The 20,802-nt window shown below is 55.8% G+C and overlaps 1 protein-coding gene across 2 annotated transcripts in view; it reads right to left on the reverse strand.

Moving 5' to 3' along the window:
- Positions 1-9,766, reverse strand: part of NOS3 (nitric oxide synthase 3) — a 17,942-nt gene extending 8,176 nt beyond the window's left edge. Inside the window, exons 1-13 of one of the 2 annotated variants that reach the window (XM_059396117.1) lie at positions 9,581-9,766; positions 8,180-8,282; positions 7,709-7,857; positions 7,335-7,497; positions 5,944-6,035; positions 5,713-5,854; positions 5,376-5,515; positions 5,099-5,273; positions 4,511-4,612; positions 3,769-3,963; positions 3,581-3,654; positions 3,257-3,401; positions 2,922-3,026 (exon numbers count right to left, since the gene is read on the reverse strand). In XM_059396117.1, the coding sequence (XP_059252100.1) occupies positions 2,922-3,026; positions 3,257-3,401; positions 3,581-3,654; positions 3,769-3,963; positions 4,511-4,612; positions 5,099-5,273; positions 5,376-5,515; positions 5,713-5,854; positions 5,944-6,035; positions 7,335-7,497; positions 7,709-7,857; positions 8,180-8,282; positions 9,581-9,747 (1,752 nt within the window). In that variant the 5' untranslated portion in view covers positions 9,748-9,766. Of the gene's footprint in view, positions 1-2,921; positions 3,027-3,256; positions 3,402-3,580; positions 3,655-3,768; positions 3,964-4,510; positions 4,613-5,098; positions 5,274-5,375; positions 5,516-5,712; positions 5,855-5,943; positions 6,036-7,334; positions 7,498-7,708; positions 7,858-8,179; positions 8,286-9,580 lie in introns of both variants that reach the window. The other variant, XM_059396116.1, reaches the window with a different exon arrangement.
- Positions 9,767-20,802: the final 11,036 nt, after the last annotated feature.

A 20,802-nucleotide genomic window follows, 5' to 3' on the forward strand; every position in this document is an offset into this window, starting at 1 on the left:
TTTTAAAGATTTTATTTATTTGACAGAGATCACAAGTAGGCAGAGAGGCAGGCAGAGAGAGAGGAGGAAGCAGGCTCCCTGCTGAGCAGAGAGCCCGATGCGGGACTCGATCCCAGGACGCTGAGATCATGACCTGAGCCGAAGGCAGCGGCTTAACCCACTGAGCCACCCAGGCGCCCAGTATTTTTTTTTAAATTTCAAACCACACAGAACTTTAAAACGGCAGTCGGCTGATCCTTATTGCTTGTAAATTCTGATTTTATTTTGTTTTGAAAAATTTAAAACCGGTATTGGCTTTTTGAAAACATGATAGCACCCTAAAGGAATAAAAGAGAAAAATCGACCCTTACCTTACCTCCAGTCCTCATCCCCAAGGCATGTGCCCTGTGGACAGGTGTTTAACTTCCCAGATATGTCTGGTTATACTTCCATATCGATCTGCATTTATAGTTTTTCCAAAAAAGTAGAAATGGGGCCACACCATACTTACCTGCTCTTTCCTCAGTAACCAATCATGGACCTCCTTCCAGGTCAACACACCAAGACTGACCTGCTTTTGAATGGCTGCCAGGTGTCCCCACATTTGCAGGGAGCACGTGTGGGAGACTTCCGTCTGACTCAGGATATCTGGGCGGTGTGTGATCACTGCTCAAACCCTTGTATATATACGTGCCCGCCTCCTCTTTTGTGTGTTTCGGGAGGGTAGTCCTCGCAAGGGGTGTTTCTGATTCAGAATTAAAGGCAGGATGAGGCGAGTGGTCAGACTGCCCACAGCAAGAGGAGTGCTCTTTGCTCCCTCCTGCCAACACTACATGTGGCCAGTCCTTAATGTTTCAGCCAGCTCGACAGGTGGAAGACAGCCCTCTGTCTCCCTGCACTGCCTCCGTTGCTAGTCGGTGGCACCAGCCTCTTCCAGGGGGCTGAGCCATGTCCTGTGCTGCCGCGAAGATAGCTAAGAGCTACGCGGAACAGCTTTGCACAGCAAAACCCCACATGGGGCAAGCCCGGCACACCCCAGTGACGGCTGCAGGTGCATTTGGGTGGTGGGGCTTTAAGGTCACCATGATTAGTGTGTACTACCTTTATTTTATTTTTTCTTAATTTATTTTTTTTGAACCTTTTGTTGAAGTGTAATACGTTCAGAAAAACACACATATCATAAATGTACAGCTTTCTAGATTTTTCACAAATGGAACCTGCCTGTGTCATCAGCATCCTCTCAGGAAATGTTGCTAGAATCCTAGAATTCAGCTTCAGACCCCTCCCAGTTCCCCGTCCCACCCTGGGGATCACCCTCTCCCAATTAAAACACCATGGATTCCTTTTGCCCATTTCTGAACTTAATACAGAGCGAACCCCACAGTCCAATTCTGTTGTGCTTGGCTTCTTTCCCTCTCCCTTCTGTTTTCAGATTCATCTCTGTCCTGTGGTTGTGATCCATTCACCCTCACTGCTGCACAGAATTTGAATAGACCACAATGTGTTTGTCGGGTCTGCTGTGGACAGTCATTGGAATTGTTTCCAGTCTGGGGCTGTTATGAACCACGCTGCTGTAAACATTCTTGTTAGTGACTTTGGTGAATATACCCCATTTTCTGTGGGCCGCATTCCTAGGTTTGCTCCATTAAAAAAAAAAAAAAATGAGGTGAAATTTACAGACACTGAAATGCACAGAACTTAGAGGTGCAGTTCAATCCCTGTGGCTGTCTGGCAGTTTTTTGTTTTTTTGTTTTTGTCTTTTTTGAAGTTAAAGATACATCTACCCGATGACCGAGCAATTCCACTCCTAGGTATTTATTCAAGAGAAATGAAAACATAAGCCCACAAAAGCCTTGCCTAAGAATGTTCATAACAGCTTTATTCATAATAGCCCAACCCTGGAAACGGCCCAAGCGTCCGTCAGCAGGAGAACGGAGAAACACACGGCGTGTTCACACAGTGAACACGGCTTGCCACTCGGCAGTAAAAAGGAGCAAGGCACCGAATTGCTCACCGTGAGATGAGTCTCAGGCGCGGGTCGAGTCTCTCTGTGTGCTCCCCTTTCTGTGACATCCCAGAGCGGGAGAAACTGACCTGGCTGGCGGAAGGCATGGACTGGGAAGGGGCTGGCTGGGGGCACTGACAAGGGGACGTCCAAAGGCACTGACAAGGAGCCTGGGGAGTGGACGTGTTCTCTGTCTTCCTAGGGTGGTGGGTCACGGGAGTGTAAATACCACTTTTATACTAACAAAGTAACAGATTCTAATTATTCTTTAAAAGGCAGATGAGAACGAGAGCTGAAAGGGGCCAAACCGTGGTGGAGGGGGGAGGCTTGCCTCAGGCCTCTGCTTTGGGCTGCTGGAGACCAGTACCTAGTGCTCCAGGGACGTTTATCACCCGGAAGCTGCAACAGCCAAGGGCACGAACAGTGATTGTCACCGCGGTGGCCCGGGGCAGAGAAGCTGGGAAGATAATGGCTGATACTAGTGTTCGTGGTGGCACTCTAGTTTGTTTCTTTAAAGATTTGTGCAGAAAGTGAAGTTGCCTAATCTGCTGACGTCTGAGCAGTGCTCTGTTCTTTCGTTGAGGAAAGAGGAAAAGGGAAAGCTGAAATTGAGTAGTAACTGGGGTATCGCTGTTTTTCTAACTCGTCAGTGCTCGAGAGCAGTCTGACCTGGCTGGCCAGCCAAGTGCCTTCCACATATTAAATACTTGCATGAATAATGGAAATGACCCGGGGACACACTGAAGCAGGTGTGTATGGGGGTGGGGCTGGAGTCGGGCTCGTGCAGGCTCTCGGGTCCCAGTGGAATGTCTATACTCACACTCTGGGGGACTCTCAAGGCATCTCCACTCTCCATGGTGGAAGTGGGGTTCCTGCCCAGCCACCCCATTTTGAATCTCCCCTCATTTTCAGTGGCCTCTTTCCTGCTAGGCCTTACCTCTCCATTCTCTGGGGGGTCACCATTCCCAAACGTACTGGTCACCACCAACACCAGCGTCTCATGCTCAAGGGACACCACATCATACTCATCCATGCACAAGACCTGTGGATGAGGGGAAGACCGATGTCCCAGGGACTTGGCATCTGCTGTCCTGGCAGGGCACAGTTCAGACCCTCACCCAGGCCTGGACTCAATGCCTGAATCCATCTGGATCCTGGGCTTCCCCCTGGGCTCTGACTTGTGACCCTCTTCTGTCCTCCAGGGCATATCTGAAGATATGGATGGGCCCCTTCCCCCTTCCCTGATCCCCACTCCTCTGGGCTTAGCCCTACCCGGGGGTCGAAAGCCTTCCGGAAGAGTCTCCCCAGCTGCTGTGCGTAGCTCTGGGCCCGGCCGGTCTCGGAGCCATACAGGATGGTCGCCTTCACTCGCTTTGCCATCACAGTGCCCATGAGTGAGGCTGAGATCTTCACTGCACTGCGGGCGAGGGCAGGGTCAGGGTGGTCCCAGGCACACTGAGCCAGGGCTGCCTCAGGTGCATGGCCAAGCAAGGTCTTGGGGCCCTGAGTAGTGGCTGTGTGCGGGGTGGGGGCCTTCCCACTGCTACAGCTGGTCCCCTGGGTGTGGGGGAGGGGTGGCGCTCCTAGGGCACCTACTTGGCCACTTCCTTAAAGGTCTTCTTCCTGGTGATGCCGGTACCCTTGGATCCACTCCCCTTCCATGGGTCTGGCTGCAGGGGAGCGACGGGGGGAGTGGAGGAAGAGATAAGTAAAACATTTGGAGGCCCCTGGGGGCTACTTCGTTAGAGCTGGCCACAGTGGGCGAGAGCCAGCGGGGTGGGCACCTGATAGCGGAAGGCAGGGGACAGGACGTAGTTGACCATCTCCTGATGGAAGACAGGGGTGAGGCTGCCAGAGATGGGGGGCACGATCCAGGCCCAATCGGCAGGGCAGCCCCCCCTAGCCTTCTGCTCGTTCTCCAGGTGCTTCATGAAGGAGGCGGTGGCAGCGTGGTGGTCCACAATGGTCACTTTGGCCAGCTGGGATTGGGGAGGCAGGGGCTTAGACGGCACCCTAGGTCCCCCCACATCTGACACAGGCTGTGTCCCCCCACCATGCCGTCATCCCTGGCTGCAGCCCACGTGACATGCCTAAAACTCAGCGGCTGCTCTGGTATCCCATGACTGTCTGTCCGGCCCCTGGACCAGAACATCCTAAACTCTGGCCTGGTTCTCAGCCGGTGTGAGTTTGTTCAAATGACAATGCTCAACGGGCCTTCAGTCCTGCCGCTGGGGTTTCCAGAATCCAGGGGTCCCACACATCACAATACCCACCCTGCCCCAGGGCCTGCATTACAAGCATGCCCCACACAACAGGGCTCCGAGCACACACTACCCCCATACTTTGGCACCTGGAAGTCTAGGCACCGTGTCCCTGGAAGTGTGGGCCCGGGGGTGCCCCCTGGACCATGGTACTCCTTCCAGCTACCTCCAGCTCCTGCCTCCCCACCCCCAACCCCGGTCTCTAAGTGCCTCCCTCTCTCCCTGCAGCAGCCCCTCCCGTCCTGGCCAGTCTGGGCCTGTATACCTGGTAACTGTGCAGCACGGCCAAATTGATTTCCACTGCTGCCTTGTCTTTCCACAGGGATGAGGTTGTCCTGGTGTCCAAGTCCATGCAGACTGCCACATCCTGGAGGCGGGGGCACTTGGCATTGGTAGGGACAGGGTTGGGGGGAGTGGACGGAGTGTCTGGAACTCATGAGTAGAAGGAGTGCGGGTGGGTAGGGGGCCATCGAGAGAGGCCTGACTGCTTAGTTTGGAGCCAGCTCAGGCTCTTGCCTGCCAGGCACCCCTGAGCAGAGATGGACTCTGGGCCCGTTACTTCTCGGCCCTGGATCTTAACTTCTTGTCTCTAAAATGACATTGTTTTGTAAGATCTGCCTTGAGAATCTGAGGAAAGCTCTAGAGTTATAGATCCCAGAAAAATAACAGTCTGTTTGTACCAATGCACGTACACCCCTTTGCCCCCGATTTGCGGTTCTGGGGCGCTCCAAAATTCTAGTGTGGGAGGCAGCCTGGACCCCGCTCAGGTTCTCCCAGTGGCTGACAGTGTGGGGACCTATTTGGTCCCAGCCCAGAGCGGGACGCCTCCCCTTCCCGGCCTGCGCGTCCTCACCTCCAGGATGTTATATCGGTGAGGGTCACACAGGTTCCGCGCGCCGATCTCCGTGCTCATGTACCAGCCGCTGAAAGGGGCCGCGGGGAACTCCAGGCCCCCGATCTCCAGCAGCATGTTACTCACCGCCGGGAGGGCGTACCAGCGCAGGCCCAGGGCTGCAAACCACTCCAGCCTGAGGGGTTTCGGGGGGGATCAGGCTGCCTGCGGGGCCTGGCCGGCCTGGCCACACCCAGGCCGCCCGTCCTCCATCTCACCCAGTCTCCCTCATGCTCACGTGGGGTGCTCCAGGGGCACCTCGAGGACCAGCTCGGGGGGCAGAGCAAAGAGCTCTGGGGGCTCATCCGGGGCCTGGAGCAGGAGTGGCAGCACGTCAAAGCGGCCGTTTCCTGGGGTCCAGCCATGCTGGATGCAGAGCTGCAGGGAGCAGGGCCAGAGGTGGGTCTGAGAGCCCCACCTCCTGCCCTCCTCCGGGACCCCCTTCACTGGCATCTCCCTCCTTCATCTCTGGGTACCCCCTCCCTGCTCCACTGGCTGCTCTCTGGCTGGAGCCCTGCGCCTCTGCCAGAGCCCTCATTGGCCGGCCTCCCCCTGCTCCGCGTCTCTGTGCCCACCTCGGTGATCTCCACGTTGGCTGGGTCCCCCCGCACTGAGCCATCCTGCTGCCTGTAGCCCGCATAGCGTACCAGCTGGCTGTTCCAGATTCGGAAGTCTCCCCGGCCTGGGGCGCGCTGGGGGAACACTGTGATGGCTGAGCTGACACACGGGAATGACAGCTGTCAGAGCCCTACCTTCACGGCCGCCAAGGGAGGGGTGGCATCTGGCCCAGTGTAGGGCGCACTCACCGGAGGTTGCCCCGGTTGGTGGCATACTTGATGTGGTTGCAGATGTAGGTGAACATCTCCTGGGCTGAGCTGCAGTCCCGGGCATCAAACACCTGAGCCAGCCGGGCGGGGGAGACGGGGAGGGGAGAAGGACGGGGCTCCTGAGTCTCAGCTCTAGGAGTAGGTAAGGAGGCAGGGGAGGGAGGAGCTAACTAGTCTGCAGCCTCCAAAGGCTGCCGGCGCCACTTGTCATGGTTCTTTCTCCTCCGGGAAGCCTGCCTCCCTGACCATCTGCACCTATCATGACCCACTCTTTCCTGCCCTGCACCCCACACACCCAATGTAGCTTGGTCTGCTCCTTCTCTCCTGGCTGGGACCTCTCCCCACTCCTGCAGAAGCTGCCTCAGTACCCGATACGGAAGAGAGACCTAGTCTCTGCCAAACTGATGGTTGGGGAAGGGCACCAAGTGACAGGGAGGCCATCTGGGGGTGTGGGTGGTGAGTCCCCCATTAACCACGAGCTCAAGCAGAGGAGGTGACCCCAGCCAGTCAGCAGACTCTCCTCGAGCATGCTGCTGATGGCACAGTGCTCGGCCGCGTGAGGGGGCTGTCCGGGGACTCTGTCCATCCTGATGTTCTGATGTTGGGAGAAGCCCCCTTGACTGGCTGAGTGGGGCTGACAGCAGGAAGCCGGGAGTCCCTTACCTACTTGTGTTAGTGACAGAAGCAAGGGGTTGGCAGTGGCTGGCCTGGTGCCAAGGGAGGGATGTAGCCGTGAGTGGGATCCAGTATGGAAGCTCTGATGGGTTCAAGGTTGAGCTAGAGCTTTGAACAACTTCAAGGGGATGCAAGGGTCAGACAGGGTCGTTCTCTTATGGGAGACTCCTTTGGGATTTCCCGAGCATGTGGCTTTATTCCAAATTCTTTGATGGCCAGTTACTGCTAAGGAGGCCAAGGGCATGGAGTGAGTTCCCCTGTGGTCAGCTTGCTTCTCCTGGTTCTTAGGCCGGTGCAGTGGTGGGAATGCGACGGAGGGCAGGAGGCCAAGGTGCTGGAGGACTGGGCTGGACAAGTGAGACCCACAGGGAAGAAGCAGCGAGGGGCCCTTCCAGAAGAATGTTTCTGTTGCTCAGACAATACCCACCCCCGGATTACTGCCCAGCCTTCCTCACTGCCTCAGTGTGTTTGGCTGTTTCTCTCCACAGCCAGCCACAGCATGGCTATGGGGCTTAACAACCAGGCATTAGCAGGTGGACTGAGGGCGCCTGAGAGGTACTGGTCTCTAGTAGAATGGGCGTGGATCTCCCCACTGCTTGGGACTCCCCAGGGAAGCCTCAGGAGTTGCCCTTACTGCTCCTTTCCTTTTTTCTCTTCCCCAGTCCCTATCCTAGGTGCTTGCTGGCCAGCCCCACCTGCAGCTTCCCCCACTGGATCCGGCCCACGCAGCGGGGTGCGTTGCGCCAGGCCTGCTTGGCCCCGAACACCAGCTCACTCTCCCGGAGCTGGTAGGTGCCCGTGGCTGCCACCTCGGCTTCCACCTCCTGAAGCCTCTGCTCATGGGCCTGGGAGCCGCTCCTGTTGCCAAGAGGGGAGCAGAAGAAGGTCACATGGAGGGGAGAGCTTCGCCAAGCTCTGTGTGGCTGCTGGTGGGGAGCTGGTGGGTGCTGGTGTCGGGGTGGGGGAAGGCAGTGGGTCCTGGGGAAGGTGAACTTCCTCTCGAGAGCTAGGCACAGGGCCCCAGGTCAGTGGACAAGGGTGTTCTGAGGGCGTCCAGGCGTGGCCTCACCTCTTGATGGAGCTGTAGTACTGGTTGATAAAGTCCCTGGCCTGACTCAGCAGCTGCTCCGTGGGTTGGGGGTCCTGAGATGGCCGACTCTGCAGTTTCCGCGGGAACACCAGCGAGCCCAGGCAGCGTCGGGGGGTGCAGGGCCCATCCTGGGGTAGGGTGGAGGGCAGAGGCAGAGAGAGCAGGGAGCACGGAGCGAGGTCGGGTGCAGGTCAGGGTGCAGAGGCAGGGTAGGGGCTCAGAGGGGAGGTGGGTCTGGGCAGGTGCGGGTTTGGGGCTGGGACTGGAGATTGGGGTGAGGTAGGGCTGGGCTGCGGCAGGACTTGGGACAAGGGCTGGAGGCTAGGAGTCATCAGGGTCCCCTGTGTGTCCCTTAGTTCTTCTGGCTCTTCCCAGGGTCTCTTTGAATTCAGGCGGGGGACTGGCCTTAGCCGACCCTGAAATGGCATTTGGGGGGGCTCCCAGGCTTACCTGCTGTGACTGGGCACTCAGGGTATCGTAGGTGATGCTCCCCACCTCCCAGTTCTTCACTCGAGGGAACTTGGGCCCGTCCGGGGGCCGGGTGAGTGGGGGGCTGCTGGGACCAGGGGAGGGGTCACGGGAGAGGAGTGTGTTTCCTTCTGGATGCGCCCCCAGAGGCTCCTCTGGCCACATCAGTCACCCTAGGGACTTATTGCTCGCCTGCCTCCTGCCTCCCGCTTCCTTACGCGTCCTCCGTCAGCCCTCACCGCCACGTTGGGGGTAGACAATATTGGTGCCCTCATTTACAGACGAGGGGCCCGAGGTCAGAAAAGGTAGGAAGCTTGCCAGAGGCCCCCTGGGCAGAACTGGTCCTTCAAAACCTGGGCCTGCCTGTCCCTTGTGTCGCCAGAGCCTGAGCTGCCCAGGGCAGCAGCGGTGAGCTCCTGAGCTCCGGACCTAAGGAGGGGTCCTCATCCCTGTTCAGGGCTCACCTCTCCTCTGCTGGACACAGGGTGTCCCAGCCCCGGAGTTGTGACGAGCCCTGCCATGAGGGGGACGGAGCCCGTGGCCGCACTGAGGGAAGCCCCCGCAGGGATTCCTCAGCCCAGATTTCCCTCCCGACGCGCACTGCTCCGGACGAAGCGGTAAGCGTCGTGTGAAGGGAAGCCTCAGGACCTTATCACTTCCTCCCAGAGGCTGAGGCCTGCTGTGGGGAGGAAGGGAGGGCCTCGGGCCTCGGGGGCGCCTGTGCAAAGCCTTCCCCGCGGAGCTGCCTCCGGCCCCCTGCCTCCCCGCCCGGCTGGGCACCCCACCTGGCCTCCGGCTGCCCTTTCTCTCTTTTGAGGGCTGAGGATGCCAGGTAAGTTTGGGGCTTGATGGGCACCAGGAGGTGGGGCCTGCCTGTCTTTTTGGCCTCCCACCCAAGGGCCCGAGTCTCGGGGTCAGCGCTCTCCCCGTCTGGGGCAGGTCTTCTCACCCTCCTGTGACTATCCTCCCCAGCCCCTTTTCTTCTGTTAGATAATCGTCAGTATTTGTTGAAGGCTCGCCGTGAGCTAGCAGCTTACAGCAGTCCCATGGAGTATCACTGCCATGTCCTTACTGTATATACACGAAGGCTCAGAGAGGTTAAGCGACTTGTTGAAAGTCAAACAGCTCTTGGCCACAGAGCGGCATTCAGCCCCGTTCAACCGACTCCCTTTACCTCCTGCTTTCACTTGCTGCCTGCTGGCCCTGATGCTGGTCTCTTACTGAGCCTCCTTGCTTGTCCTGTTCTGTCGGTACTGGTAGCCCTCTTGAGTGGGTGACCCAGCCCTCTTGGCTGGGCCACCGGCTCCAGCCCTTTCCAGCCCGGGGCTCCGGGGCCGGACACCCTCCCTCCTGCCCTCTGCTTCTAACCACCAGGTCCTTTACCTGCGGTCTGGTGCGGGTGGGGGCGCGGGCGTGGGCGCGGGTGCCCTGCTGGGCTCAGAGGAGGTGGGGGAGGCCGGACCCTGCTTGCCGCACAGCCCCAGGCCCAGGCCCAGCCCCAGGCCACAGGGGGGCCCGGGCTCCTGGCCCACACTCTTCAAGTTGCCCATGCTCAGCCTTGCCTCAGCTCTGGCCCTCCCAGCAGAGCCCAGGCCTTTTCCTTAGGAAGGGGAGGGGGCAGTGGGAGGGGGTTCTCCGCTGCTGGCCCTTGCCCCGCCCCTGCCCCACACACAATGGGACAGGAACAAGGCAGGCTGGGAGGCTCTAAAGCCTCGGCTCTCTGCCCACCCAGAGGGTGGGGGGCCGGACGCCTGGGTTCCGCTCAGAGGACTAGGACTGATAAGTGGGAAGCCAGGTGTTCTTGGAGCCTTAGGGCTGGGGTGCAGGAGCAGGGGTGTATTTGAGGGGGTGCGGGTGAGGATAGGGGGTAGGGGTGGAGTTGGCAGGGTGGACAATCAGAGGGTCAGAGAGGTCCTCTTGTGTCATCTGGCCAGAGCGGAGGACTTTCATCTTGCCCTTGCTGGCCTTGCTCTGAGCGGTTGGGCGGGGGGTGAGCTCTGGCTCAGCAGCAGGGGATGGTTCCCAGACTCTTAGTGACCACAGGGACCTCTGCAGTCATTGCAGGTGCTCTCCTTCCCTGTCCTGTCTACATCTAAGTGCTCCTGGACCCCCGCCTTGGAGTGCCATGGAGCTCTTGGGGGACACAGTTCAGCAAGGATGCAGTGACCCTTTGTCCTTGACTCTGGCATTAGGGTATCCCTTCCCCTCCCAGCCCCAATTTCCTGGAACCCCCGCCCCCCATGACTCAAGTGGGGGACACAAAAGAGCAGGAAGCTGCCATCTAGGGCCTCCACCCCCACCCTGTCATCCAGTGACGCACGCTTCCCTGGGGGTGGTGGGTCAGCAGATAGACCAGCAGTCAGCGCTGAGCAGGGACTGCCCACTGAGAAGATCTGGGAGCCCTAGCAAGAGCACCGGGCTGGGGAAACTACAATTCCCAGAGTGCAGATGGTGCCCACCAGCACTGTTCCTGGCAGTTGTGCAAACTGGGGTTTGTAGTTCTAAGCCATCGGCGGAGCGGGGGCGCTGGAGAAAGGCCACGAGCTGGGGCATTGGGGTCTGCAGGGGTCTGAGCCTCATGGATTTGAGATCACAGGGACTAAGAGACTCAGAGAAACTACGGGAAAGAAACGGAAGTTGAGAGACTGGAATAGGCAGAGACTGGGAGAGGCAGACAGGCGAGCAAACAAACACGTAGATTTGTGTTGGCAGGACTCCTTTGAAAAGTAGTGGAGGGTAAGATTGGGGTGGGCCTGGGTGGGGGCCGGGCAGGCGGATCAGCCGGAAGGAACAGGCTGTGCTGCGAGCTCTGGGGTCACACCAAGAAGGTAGAGTCTGCCAGTTTGGAGGGAGGAGGGCGAGGGGACCCTGGAAACATGAAGAAGCCTGAGCTCCTGGACACCTGGAGAGATTGGCTTCTCCTCTCTCACAAAGGGATGAGCGGGAGGCAGAAGCACAAGGCCCGTGCTCGGTCTGGACCTGCCCCTTGGGCCCCCGTCTCACCACCCTCTTTCCCAGCAATGCAGGGGTGGATCCAGGCCCCTACCTCTCAGACATTTTCACCAGACCCCGTATCTGGTTCCCATTCAGCCGCTATCTAAAATGCACATGACGGGGAAGGACTCCTTTCCCTACACTCCAGGAAATGGGGCAGTGGCTGCGCTCCTCAGGGACAGGTGACAACAAGCCTCAGATGCTGGGTCCTGGTGAGCACTCACCCCAAAGCCGCTCCCTGTGGTCTCCTGACCTTGGGGCCTTCCCTCCTGTCTGTGCTTCATGCTGCCCCCAGAATCATCTCAAAAGCAGGGCTTCCCTCTTGCCCTGGCCCTCTCTGAAACCGCTGACCCCAGGCCAAGGCCCGGCACCACCCAGGCCCCGCCCACAGCTCCCCAAGTGTGCTGCACACACCTTCTCTTCTGGACAAAGGGGCTTCCTCAAGGATCCCCAGACGGTTCTCAGGCCCTTGCCTGTGCTGTCCCTTGACCTCACTCTTTGCCCTCTGACTGAAGAGACTCTCTCTTCCTCTTCCTCATAGGCAACCTTCCCAGGTCTTCCTTCCAGAGAGAACCTGCCACAGGAACTGCCTGCCTTCAGAACGTGCCTGGGGTTTAAGGCCACGTGCTGCCCTGGAAGCTTTAGTCTCTGAGCAGTGGGAGGTCCGTGGGCTCGCCATTTCAGCCTGGTGGGCACTTCTCTGTGGCTGGTTCTCCTGGCAGCCTGGCAGAGAGCTTCTCGGCGCTCACTGTGGTCTGAGCCTCTTTCTTCTTCCTTCTCTCCTTCCAGAGATGTCGGTCCTGCCTCCTGTTCTGGACACTTCCCCCTCCTCCCCGTTATCTTTCACAGACACCATCTGCAGTTCCTCTCTTACGCTTCTAGCTTCTTCTTGGTGTGCTTCCTGGAGGATCTGACCAGCACACAGCTCCAGCCGGTTTCCTTGGGGAGAACCTCTCTGCGCTCCCCAGGCCACTCCGTCTCCCGGCCACCAGGCCCCTGGCAATATCTCCTGCTCGGGTTCCTCCCACGACTGGCTCGTGCGCAGCTTGCTCTGTGTCTTGGGTTTATCTCCCAAATGAGTGTGTGTGCTCCGGGAGGCTCAGACCAGGTTCTTCTTATCTGGGATCCTGCTGGGCCCGAGTACGAAGCACCTGGTAGGCTCGCTATGAACTTGTTCAGCTGTAAATACATGCAGCCCCTCGGGACGGGAAGCTGTGTTCTGGAGGCAGTGGAGAGGGCCCCCTGAGAAAGGAGTCGGCTGAGAGGCTGGACAGGTTTGGGTGAGCAGAGAAGGAGAGGGTCAGTCTGGTGAAGGGTGAGACATCTAAGATGGGGCATTTTCTGGCCACAGGAGATCGGGGACAGTTCAATGCAGTGGCACTGGTGGTTCTACTGGGGTTGATCTAGGCGAGAATTAGGAAGAGGGGAGAGTCAAAAGAGAGACAGAGAAAGGCTTTGTCTGGGAAGGTTTTCTTCTCCTACTTTTCCTGGGACTTCGGCCAGCATTGGCCTGGGTGTCCTAACTTCCATCGAGGGACTCTGGCCTTCCTGAATCTTCCAGGTGGGGAGATGGGGCCTTTCTCTTTCCTCCCCAGGGCCCTGCCCAGTCTTGTCTCTCTCTACCTTGCTGTTTGTCAGTCATCCCTACTGGGGCATCCAGCCTGATGCAGTCAGAGGCTCATGGCTCTTCTTAGCCACCGCACTTTGAAGACTAACTTCTGAAAAGACAAAATTTTCAAGCCCCGCAGACCTGAAGTTCCACTGAGAGAAAAGCAATTTCAGTTTTGAACTGAGGGATTTTAAGCCGGAAGGTCTCCTTGGAGTGAATCTGTTTGGGAGCCCAGCCCCTCGGTCTCCGGCAGTGGCCGTGTTCTCTGCCATGGGGAGAGACCATGGGGTCTCTCTGGGGTCCAGACCCCAGCCCCATCTACCCCGGTCCGTGCAGGCGACAGACTCTTCTGTGGGTAAGCAGCCAGGCCCACGTCTCCTCCTTTAGAAGGAAGCAAATCTTGTTCCTGTCTTCCCTCCAGAGCAGAGCCTGGGCAGTGCTTCACATGGGATGCCCTGACCTTGGGGGAGGGAAGGCTCTGGCCTTGAAGGGGGGTGCGGGGGCTGTGGGGGCTGTGGAGGGTGGCGGGGGACGGGAGCGGAAGGCCCTGACTCTTTATAGCCCAACCCGGAGTTGTTCAGTGTGAGTTGGAAGTGCCCCACCCTCCCCACTATGAGCAGCTTCCTTCCTGCCTGCTGGCAAGGCCTGGGTGGGGAGCTGAGGGGAAAGGAGGCAAGGGAAGGGGGGGAAGCCATGGAGCGAGGGGAGCAGCCCTCCTTTGGTTTAGGAGCCTCTGTCTGATGTAATTCACGCTGTGCTGAGAGGACGGGTTGGAAGCACAGAGGTTTGCTCATCTTCCCGATTGCAAGGTGGGAGCTGGATATTTTGGGAAAGGCTTTGGGCAGGGCCTGGGGTGTTTAGGACTCAGCCGGTGGGAGATGTTGTCAGTCTAAAAGGGGCTCCTGGGCTGGCACTAGGGAGCCGCCAGGCAGGCGCGACCCTTCTTGAGGAAGCCACATGGGGGCAGCAGAGAGCTGAAGAGAAGAGGTTGGAGCCAAGGCCTGGCTCAGGGATCCCTAGAGGATGATACCCAGAATGAGCAAGGGCTCCGTGGCACTTGCCTCTGGGCCCAGCTGGGGTGGGGTCCACATTAATCCCCTAGGGCCCTGTAGTGGTTCATGTGCATAAGCCTGAAGGTCCTGATGATGGCTCTGACCCGCCCACTCCAGGAGAACAGGTATCTTCTCTTGGGAAAGCTCCCTGCTTTGGCACAGACCACACCAGGGAGGGTTAATCGAAGGCACAGGGAGCCCTGCTCCCCGCAGCTGGAGGGGTGATTGTCAGGGGCTGCTGGGGAGTCGTGGGAAGGAGTGCAGGGGGCTCCCTCTGGAGCCTGCACCTGTCGCCCTGGTCCCCAGGTGTGCTCCCGAGGGCACACTGACTCTTTTCTGAATATTGTGCTGTCTCCTGGCTTTCAGACTGGTAGGAAAATCAGTGGGCAGAGAGACCTCTGAGAATCCTGAGACCTTGCCCTGAGTGACCAGAGACTGTCAGCCTTTGGTGCTCCTGGGGAGTTGGCACTGACTTCCTGAGGGAGACCTGGGTATCTGAAGGCCTTGATTCTCCTGGAGGTTTAGACTCTTTCTGCTAAGCCAGAGTCCTGAGCAGATGTTGTGCCCATGCCTGTGTGTGTGTGTGTGTGTGTGTGTTTGTAAGTAGGAGCATGTGTGTGTATGTGTGTATGTGTGTGTGTATGAGTGAATACAGATGTGTACTTGTGCCCCTCCTGGACCTGACTCCTCTTCTGGTTCCTGTCCCTTCAAAACTAATTTGGACTAAGCACGTCAGGATGGATACGAATGTTTTCACATTCGTGGGGACTTGAAATTGCCCTTTGCTCCTGGGATCCAGAGTGAAAATGGGGAGATTTTAGGATCAAGCTGAGGTCTCCCAAATGATGATCATGGGGACCCCCAACTTAGGCTCTGGGGGCTCCTCATAGGAGGCCACAGTTGTCAGGGATCAGTCTGACAGGCCTCTTCCCTTGCCCCCTCCTACCTCCCTCCCCTCTTCTCTCCTCCAGTCCTTCAGTCTGTCCCAGTTTCCTGGTGTGGTTGCTGTGGTGCTGGGTCTCTTGGGAACTGGGACTTGGAGCATCAAGTGTGCCCAGCCTGGAAATTCCATAGCAACCATCATGAGGACTGGTTGGGCAGAACCCCTTCTGCCTGCCTCTCAGGTTCCCTTGGGAGGGACTAGGCCCTTTCTTTAACCCAGGGTGAGAGGAGAAGCCTACAGATCCTATAGATTGATTTGTGAAATACAGAGACCCTGATCCCAAACCCCGGTAGAACTTTAGCCACTGTGTTGTCTTCCTGCCCTCCCAATTGGATTATAAGCCCCTTGACTCTGGAAAACCAGATGTTCCTGGTATATTTGCTGTTGGTGATGATGCGGGCCTTTCTTGGGGTTCCCATTCTGTTCTCTGGCTTCCTAAATGCCAGCCTGGGCTGCTGTGAGAAATGGCCAACCTCAGTGCTTGGAGGTCTGATTTAGATGCTGTTTTGCCTCGTGCATCCAGAAGAGGGAGCATCCAAGCTCTTTCTTTTTTAGGGAAGAAAAATCGATACCCCTCTTCTTGGACATTCGGGCTCCTGCGCATAATCGGCTTCCACTATCACCTTCACACCCTCACCAGCTCTATCTTCCTACAAGAAGGCCCCACCCTGGACTGCTCTTATCCAGCGGGACAGAGATGAGGTGTCCTGACCACTCAGCCAAATTTTCCCCAAACCCTGCTTTGTAAAGCTTTTTTCCCTTCCCCTTCTAGCCTTAAAACAGTCTCTTCTACTCCGAAGTCAAAGCATTTATGGTTTGCACCACTTCTTGCCACTTGGGATCTGGGACCATGTGGCATCTCTTGTAATTAGCCCCTGCAACAGATTATCTATACACATGTGCGCATTTTTTCTTCTTGACTAAGTACAAACTTTTCAAGGTCCAGAGGCTGGATTGTATGCCCTGTATTTATTCAGGGCTCTCTCACAGCATGGGACACATAAAGAGTGACAGATAATCATTTGTGGGTAGACTGAGAAGATGATGAAGTGGAAGACCTTGTTAGACCTGAGGTCTCTTTTCAGGTCCAACCTTCATGCTGGTTGATGATTCATGGGGTGGGACAACTACCTTTCAGGATGTGAAGCTAGTGTGAAATTAGCATTCCCATGCTCATCCTCCTCCCAAAGCTGGGGGAGGCTCTGGATTCTGCCTGATGAGTTTAGTAGAATGAACGGAGAATAGCTCTGGAGAGTTGACATAGCCACCTCTGTATCTTGAATTCTTTGGGTCTTATATCTTCTCTTTCTCTCTCTCTCTCTCACACACACCTTGAAATCTGATTTCTTTTTTTTTAAAGATTTTATTTATTTATTTGAGAGAGAACAAGCATAGGGGAGAGGCAGAGCAAGAGGGGGAAGCAGGCTCTGAGCAGGGAGCCTGAGGTGGGGCTTAATCTAGGACCCTGAGATTGTGACCTGAGCTGAAGGCAGATGCTTAACCCACTGAACCACCCAGGTACCCCCAATTCCTGATTTCTTTCAGCTCTTATTACATGTGGTATATCAATCCCTGACCTGGCCTGGTATGTGGGGTGGGAAATCACTTAACTAAGAACCAGGAGAGCTGCTTCTTGTGCAGCTCTGTTTCCAGCCTCTGGCACAAACTTGAGGAAGGATCTGCACTGCTCTGAATCTGTTTTCTCTTCTAAAATATGAAAGTGTTCCCTTCTGGCTCTAATATTTCATAAAGCAACACAAACCCCCAAGGAAAAGCCAAGGAACTTCAAATGTAAAGTTCAGGGGAGGATTCATATCTTTCCCTTGGTGACTTGTGTGGGGGTAAGGGAGGAAAGCACTTTTTGGGCATATAGAAGTGCGACCTGAGGCTTCGTAGCACCAATTGGCAAATCCAGCTTTTCCTTCACCATATGCTGTCCAGTTACAGATGCATTTTCATGGCTTGGGGTTGCTGTATAACTCACCGCGTCGGGAGAAGGGCCTCTCTCTCGCTCACCTGAGCTGCCCTCCCTGGTTTCCTGCCGAGCCTGGCATGGAAGGATTTCAGCACCTTGGACAGAGACAGGACTCCCGCCCTGCTGGACCTGACAGCTGGGGATCTCCTGCCAGGCCAGCTTCCCTGGCAGGGTGGCACCAAAGTATAATTTGCTCCTTAATATTTTTTAGTTCTTCAGAACGCCCAGAAATAACCCCTCAGTCTATGTCAAACAGTGCACTGTTTCTGCAAACTCTGAGGGCCTTAGTTAAAAACAACAACAGCAACAACCAAATCCTAGAACAATGTTAGGTTCATAGTAGGTGCTTAGTAAATAATTATTTTAAAGGAACACCTGCAAATTCAGCCCCTAGACAACTTCCCTAGTCCTCCCTTTATAATCAGGTTCTTTCTCCCCATCAGTGCTTCGTATATCGTAATTCTCGAACTTCTACAACTTGCTAAGTTCTGGAGCCTCAACCAAGCCCCTGCTGGTGTCTGGGGAGGCTGAGCTGCATCCTTAACTCAGGGACACATGGATGTTAGGTTCTCAGGCAGAAGAACTTTAAACTGACCTCCCTTCTTTGTTGTTTGGGGGTAAATAGATTGGTGGGAGGACTTTACATCTGACTCCTGTTGGGTTTTTACTTAATGAAAATGTTCACTCCTTTCTTCTGTGTCCAAGAAAACCCTGCCTGTCCAGGAGGACCCAACCTTCCCAGGAAGTCCTCCAGGCTGCCCTAACCCACTTAGAACCCTCCCTCCTCTGAACTCCCCTGTACCTATTACCAGCAGCACAGTGTCACATCAGATTGTTTTCATGACATTCATGCTCATTAGTTCTCTCGAGTTAAATGATGAACTCCTTGCAGGTGGAGTCTGTACCGTATGTCTGTCTGTTTTCAGGAGACCCTATGGTGATGAGCACACAGCAGGCTGCAGTGGGAGACTGATGGGTCAGAGCGTGTTCTCACCTACACTTATGGGTCCCCCACTCCCCTTATTTTTGATCTGCAATAAATACGCAGGATGGACCAGGGTTCTGTCTGTGAGTAATCGTTGGCCTCAAGGTCACCTGGATCAGACGGCAGAGGCAGGAGTTGGAGAGGGAGGTGGAGATGGGCACTGAGGGGAAATGAGTGGGCACAGAATGTGGTTGTGTAGAATTAAGGGAATCACTCACTGTTGGGGCTGGAAGGGATCTCAGAGATCAGCTTGTTTGGTCTCCTCATTTTACAGGTAAGGAAAGTGAGATTTAGTGATCCTCCTAAAGTTACACAACAAACAGGCCCCTTTCCATCACCTCTGACCTGGTTCAAGTCTTTTTTTTTTTTTTTTTTTTTTTGACCTGGTTCAAGTCTTTGACTTCCCTCTTCTGGACTACTGCATACCTCGCTGTAGCAGACTGGAACTTTCCAAGATGGCCATGCCAGCAGATACCGCCAGACTTGTCTGTCTTTTGTCATTGAGAAGTGGGGGGGGGGGGCGGTCTTTGTCCCTCTCTTTGCATCTGATGGGCCATGATTATGGCAGACGTTATTTTATGTGACTTTTGAGGCTATGTTAGTAAAGGTGGTACAGCTATTGCCTGGACCTCTCTTGGGACACTTGCCTAGCAACCCAGCCACCATGCTAGGAGGAAGTGAGGCCAGCCACAAGAAAAGACTTGTAGCTGTTCTGGCCCCAGTCCTAGGTGACAGTTGGTATCAATCACCAGATGTGAGCGAATGAGCTTTTCAGTCCTGATATGCATGGCACAGACACAAATGGTCCTGGCTGAACCTGCCCAAATGACAGGGACTTTGGCAAAATAAATACTGTCATCGATTTAAGTCACTGGAGTTTGGGATGGCTCTTATGCAGCAATAAGTAATTGAAATACCTCATTTTGGCCTCAGTTTCTCCAAACTATTATGCACATTTCATTCGTGCAAGAGACCTTTATTAGCTACTGACTCTATGCTAGAATTTATGCAAAGACAAATATGATTTCTGTGTTCGTGGACAGTTAACGTCTGAGCTGCCACCACTGTCCCTGTGCACAGACTATAAAATCCATACCCCTCAGTCCTCTGCTCATGGCTCTGCCTATCACTCCAGTGGTACCACACCAAACTGTTTTGTCCGCAGACCTGATCTTCATTCTCTGGTCTCGATGCCTTTGCCCATTGTTGTCCCCCTCCCACTTGCCGTGGTTCTGCCCTAATGAAGCACATCTAGTGAAGCCTAATGAAGCCCCGTCTCGGCCTTCAGGGACTTCTCTGAAATCGCCTCTTGCAGGCCCTCCAGCCTCTTCCAGTTGAAAGTAAATGACACCTCCTTATAATAACCCCACAGCACTTAAGACAGACTATACCATTTCTTTCTCAAGCCTGGTTAGACTGGGAATCCCTGGAGGAGGGAGCCTGGCCTGTCCCTTCTATCTCCACCTACCATGGGGTTTGGCACGCAGGGACCAGTGCAGCAGGAAGCCTCTGGTAAACATATGTTGATGGGACTAGTAGGAGAACCGGAATTAGAAGTCAGGTCTCCTGAGTCCTAGCGTCCAGCGCTTACTTGCTGCTGCTGATATCACCATGGTGGGGAAGAAGTCCCATCAACAGTGGGTAGCAGGTTTGCCAGGAGACCTTGACTATGGGCTGCGGGTTGACAGGATTGCGGCAGGGCCTGCAGACGGCAGTGACTGGAGGGAGCTCTGGCCCCCGGGAGGGGTCTGAGGTGGGCAGCCCTCCCTCCGCTAACCCCCCTACCCCACCCCCGTCCTTCCTTTCGGCAAGCTCCGAGTCCCCGCTTCTGGGGGCACAATATGCTGCCACTTTGATCTTACTTTCCTCCAACGCCAGTTGATATCTGAAGACACCCCTCTTCTCAGGACTCAGTTGCACAGAAAAGTAAGCCCCCCCACCGCCCGCCAGCCTGAGCTTCCCCTTGCGTGGCAAGGGACTGCACTCTGTTCTACCTCCCTGGGGGGTTCTGAGGAACCATTCCACCATAAGATGTCTTTCCTGCGCCCATCTGACTGGAACTGTTTCCCAGTCCCTCGTGATTGTCAGTTGCTCTCCTGGGCCCTATTTTGGCTGTGTCTTGCCTGACCTGTCCCTTGGGGTCCACTAAGAAGCACAGGCCTCAATTTCTTATTTCCTTTCAGGATGTTCTGGCTTGACTCGCTCACACTGAGCAGGAGCAGAGAGTGGGGTGGGCAGGATGTTTTCCCTGCAGACTTTTCTCCCTAAACTGTCTGTTTCTGGGAGCTGGGAGGAGCCTACTTGTCTTGCTGTCAATACAGCCTCTCCCTTGCCTCAGTCACAGGCTGGGGGGAGGGGAGAGTTCTTGCCTGGAACGTCCTTGCAAATGGCTCTGTGGGCTGAAGTGGGGTGGGTGGACTCTGGTTGCTTTAGGTTTTAAGGTTGGGCACTTCCCTCTCACTCTTGGATCTGGGGGTAATGGAGGTGGGAAGATGGTGCGGTGGGGGGCGGTGGTGGACGGCTGCTTCCGTCAGCTTCTCTGTTGTCCTTTACCTTTTGGTGCCTGGTACCTGTGGCCCCAAGAAGGATGTCTTCAGAGACACCTCAGCCCCATGTCACAGCCTCTCTTGCACATCCTTATCCTTGCCTGTGGGGTGGCTCAGTGGGACTGCCTTCAGACCCTCTTCTCATCCTCCAGAAAGTCAGAAACTTGCATTCGGCTTGACTTCTGAGTGTGTGTGTGTGTGTGTGTGTGAGAGAAAGAGAGAGAGAGAAAGAGAGAGAGAGAAAGAGACATTTGCCTCTCCTTAGCCTGATGGAACAGGCCTCTTCTCACCTGCCTCTATACTCAGGAGGAGGGCTACTCTGTCTGGTCTCTGCTCTTTTGGGGACTCAAGGGTCCCTCTGATTTCTTCATCCTCCCATGGGATGAGAGCAGAGGCCTGTCCCGGGAACATGGTACCACAGTGTGGACAGCTGGCCAGGCCAGATGACCAGCTCCCTTCCTTTGGCCTTAGTCTGGAAATAAGGGAATGCTGCCGATGGCC

Source organism: Mustela nigripes, chromosome 4 (assembly GCF_022355385.1).
Source record: "Mustela nigripes isolate SB6536 chromosome 4, MUSNIG.SB6536, whole genome shotgun sequence".
NCBI lineage: Eukaryota > Metazoa > Chordata > Mammalia > Carnivora > Mustelidae > Mustela > Mustela nigripes.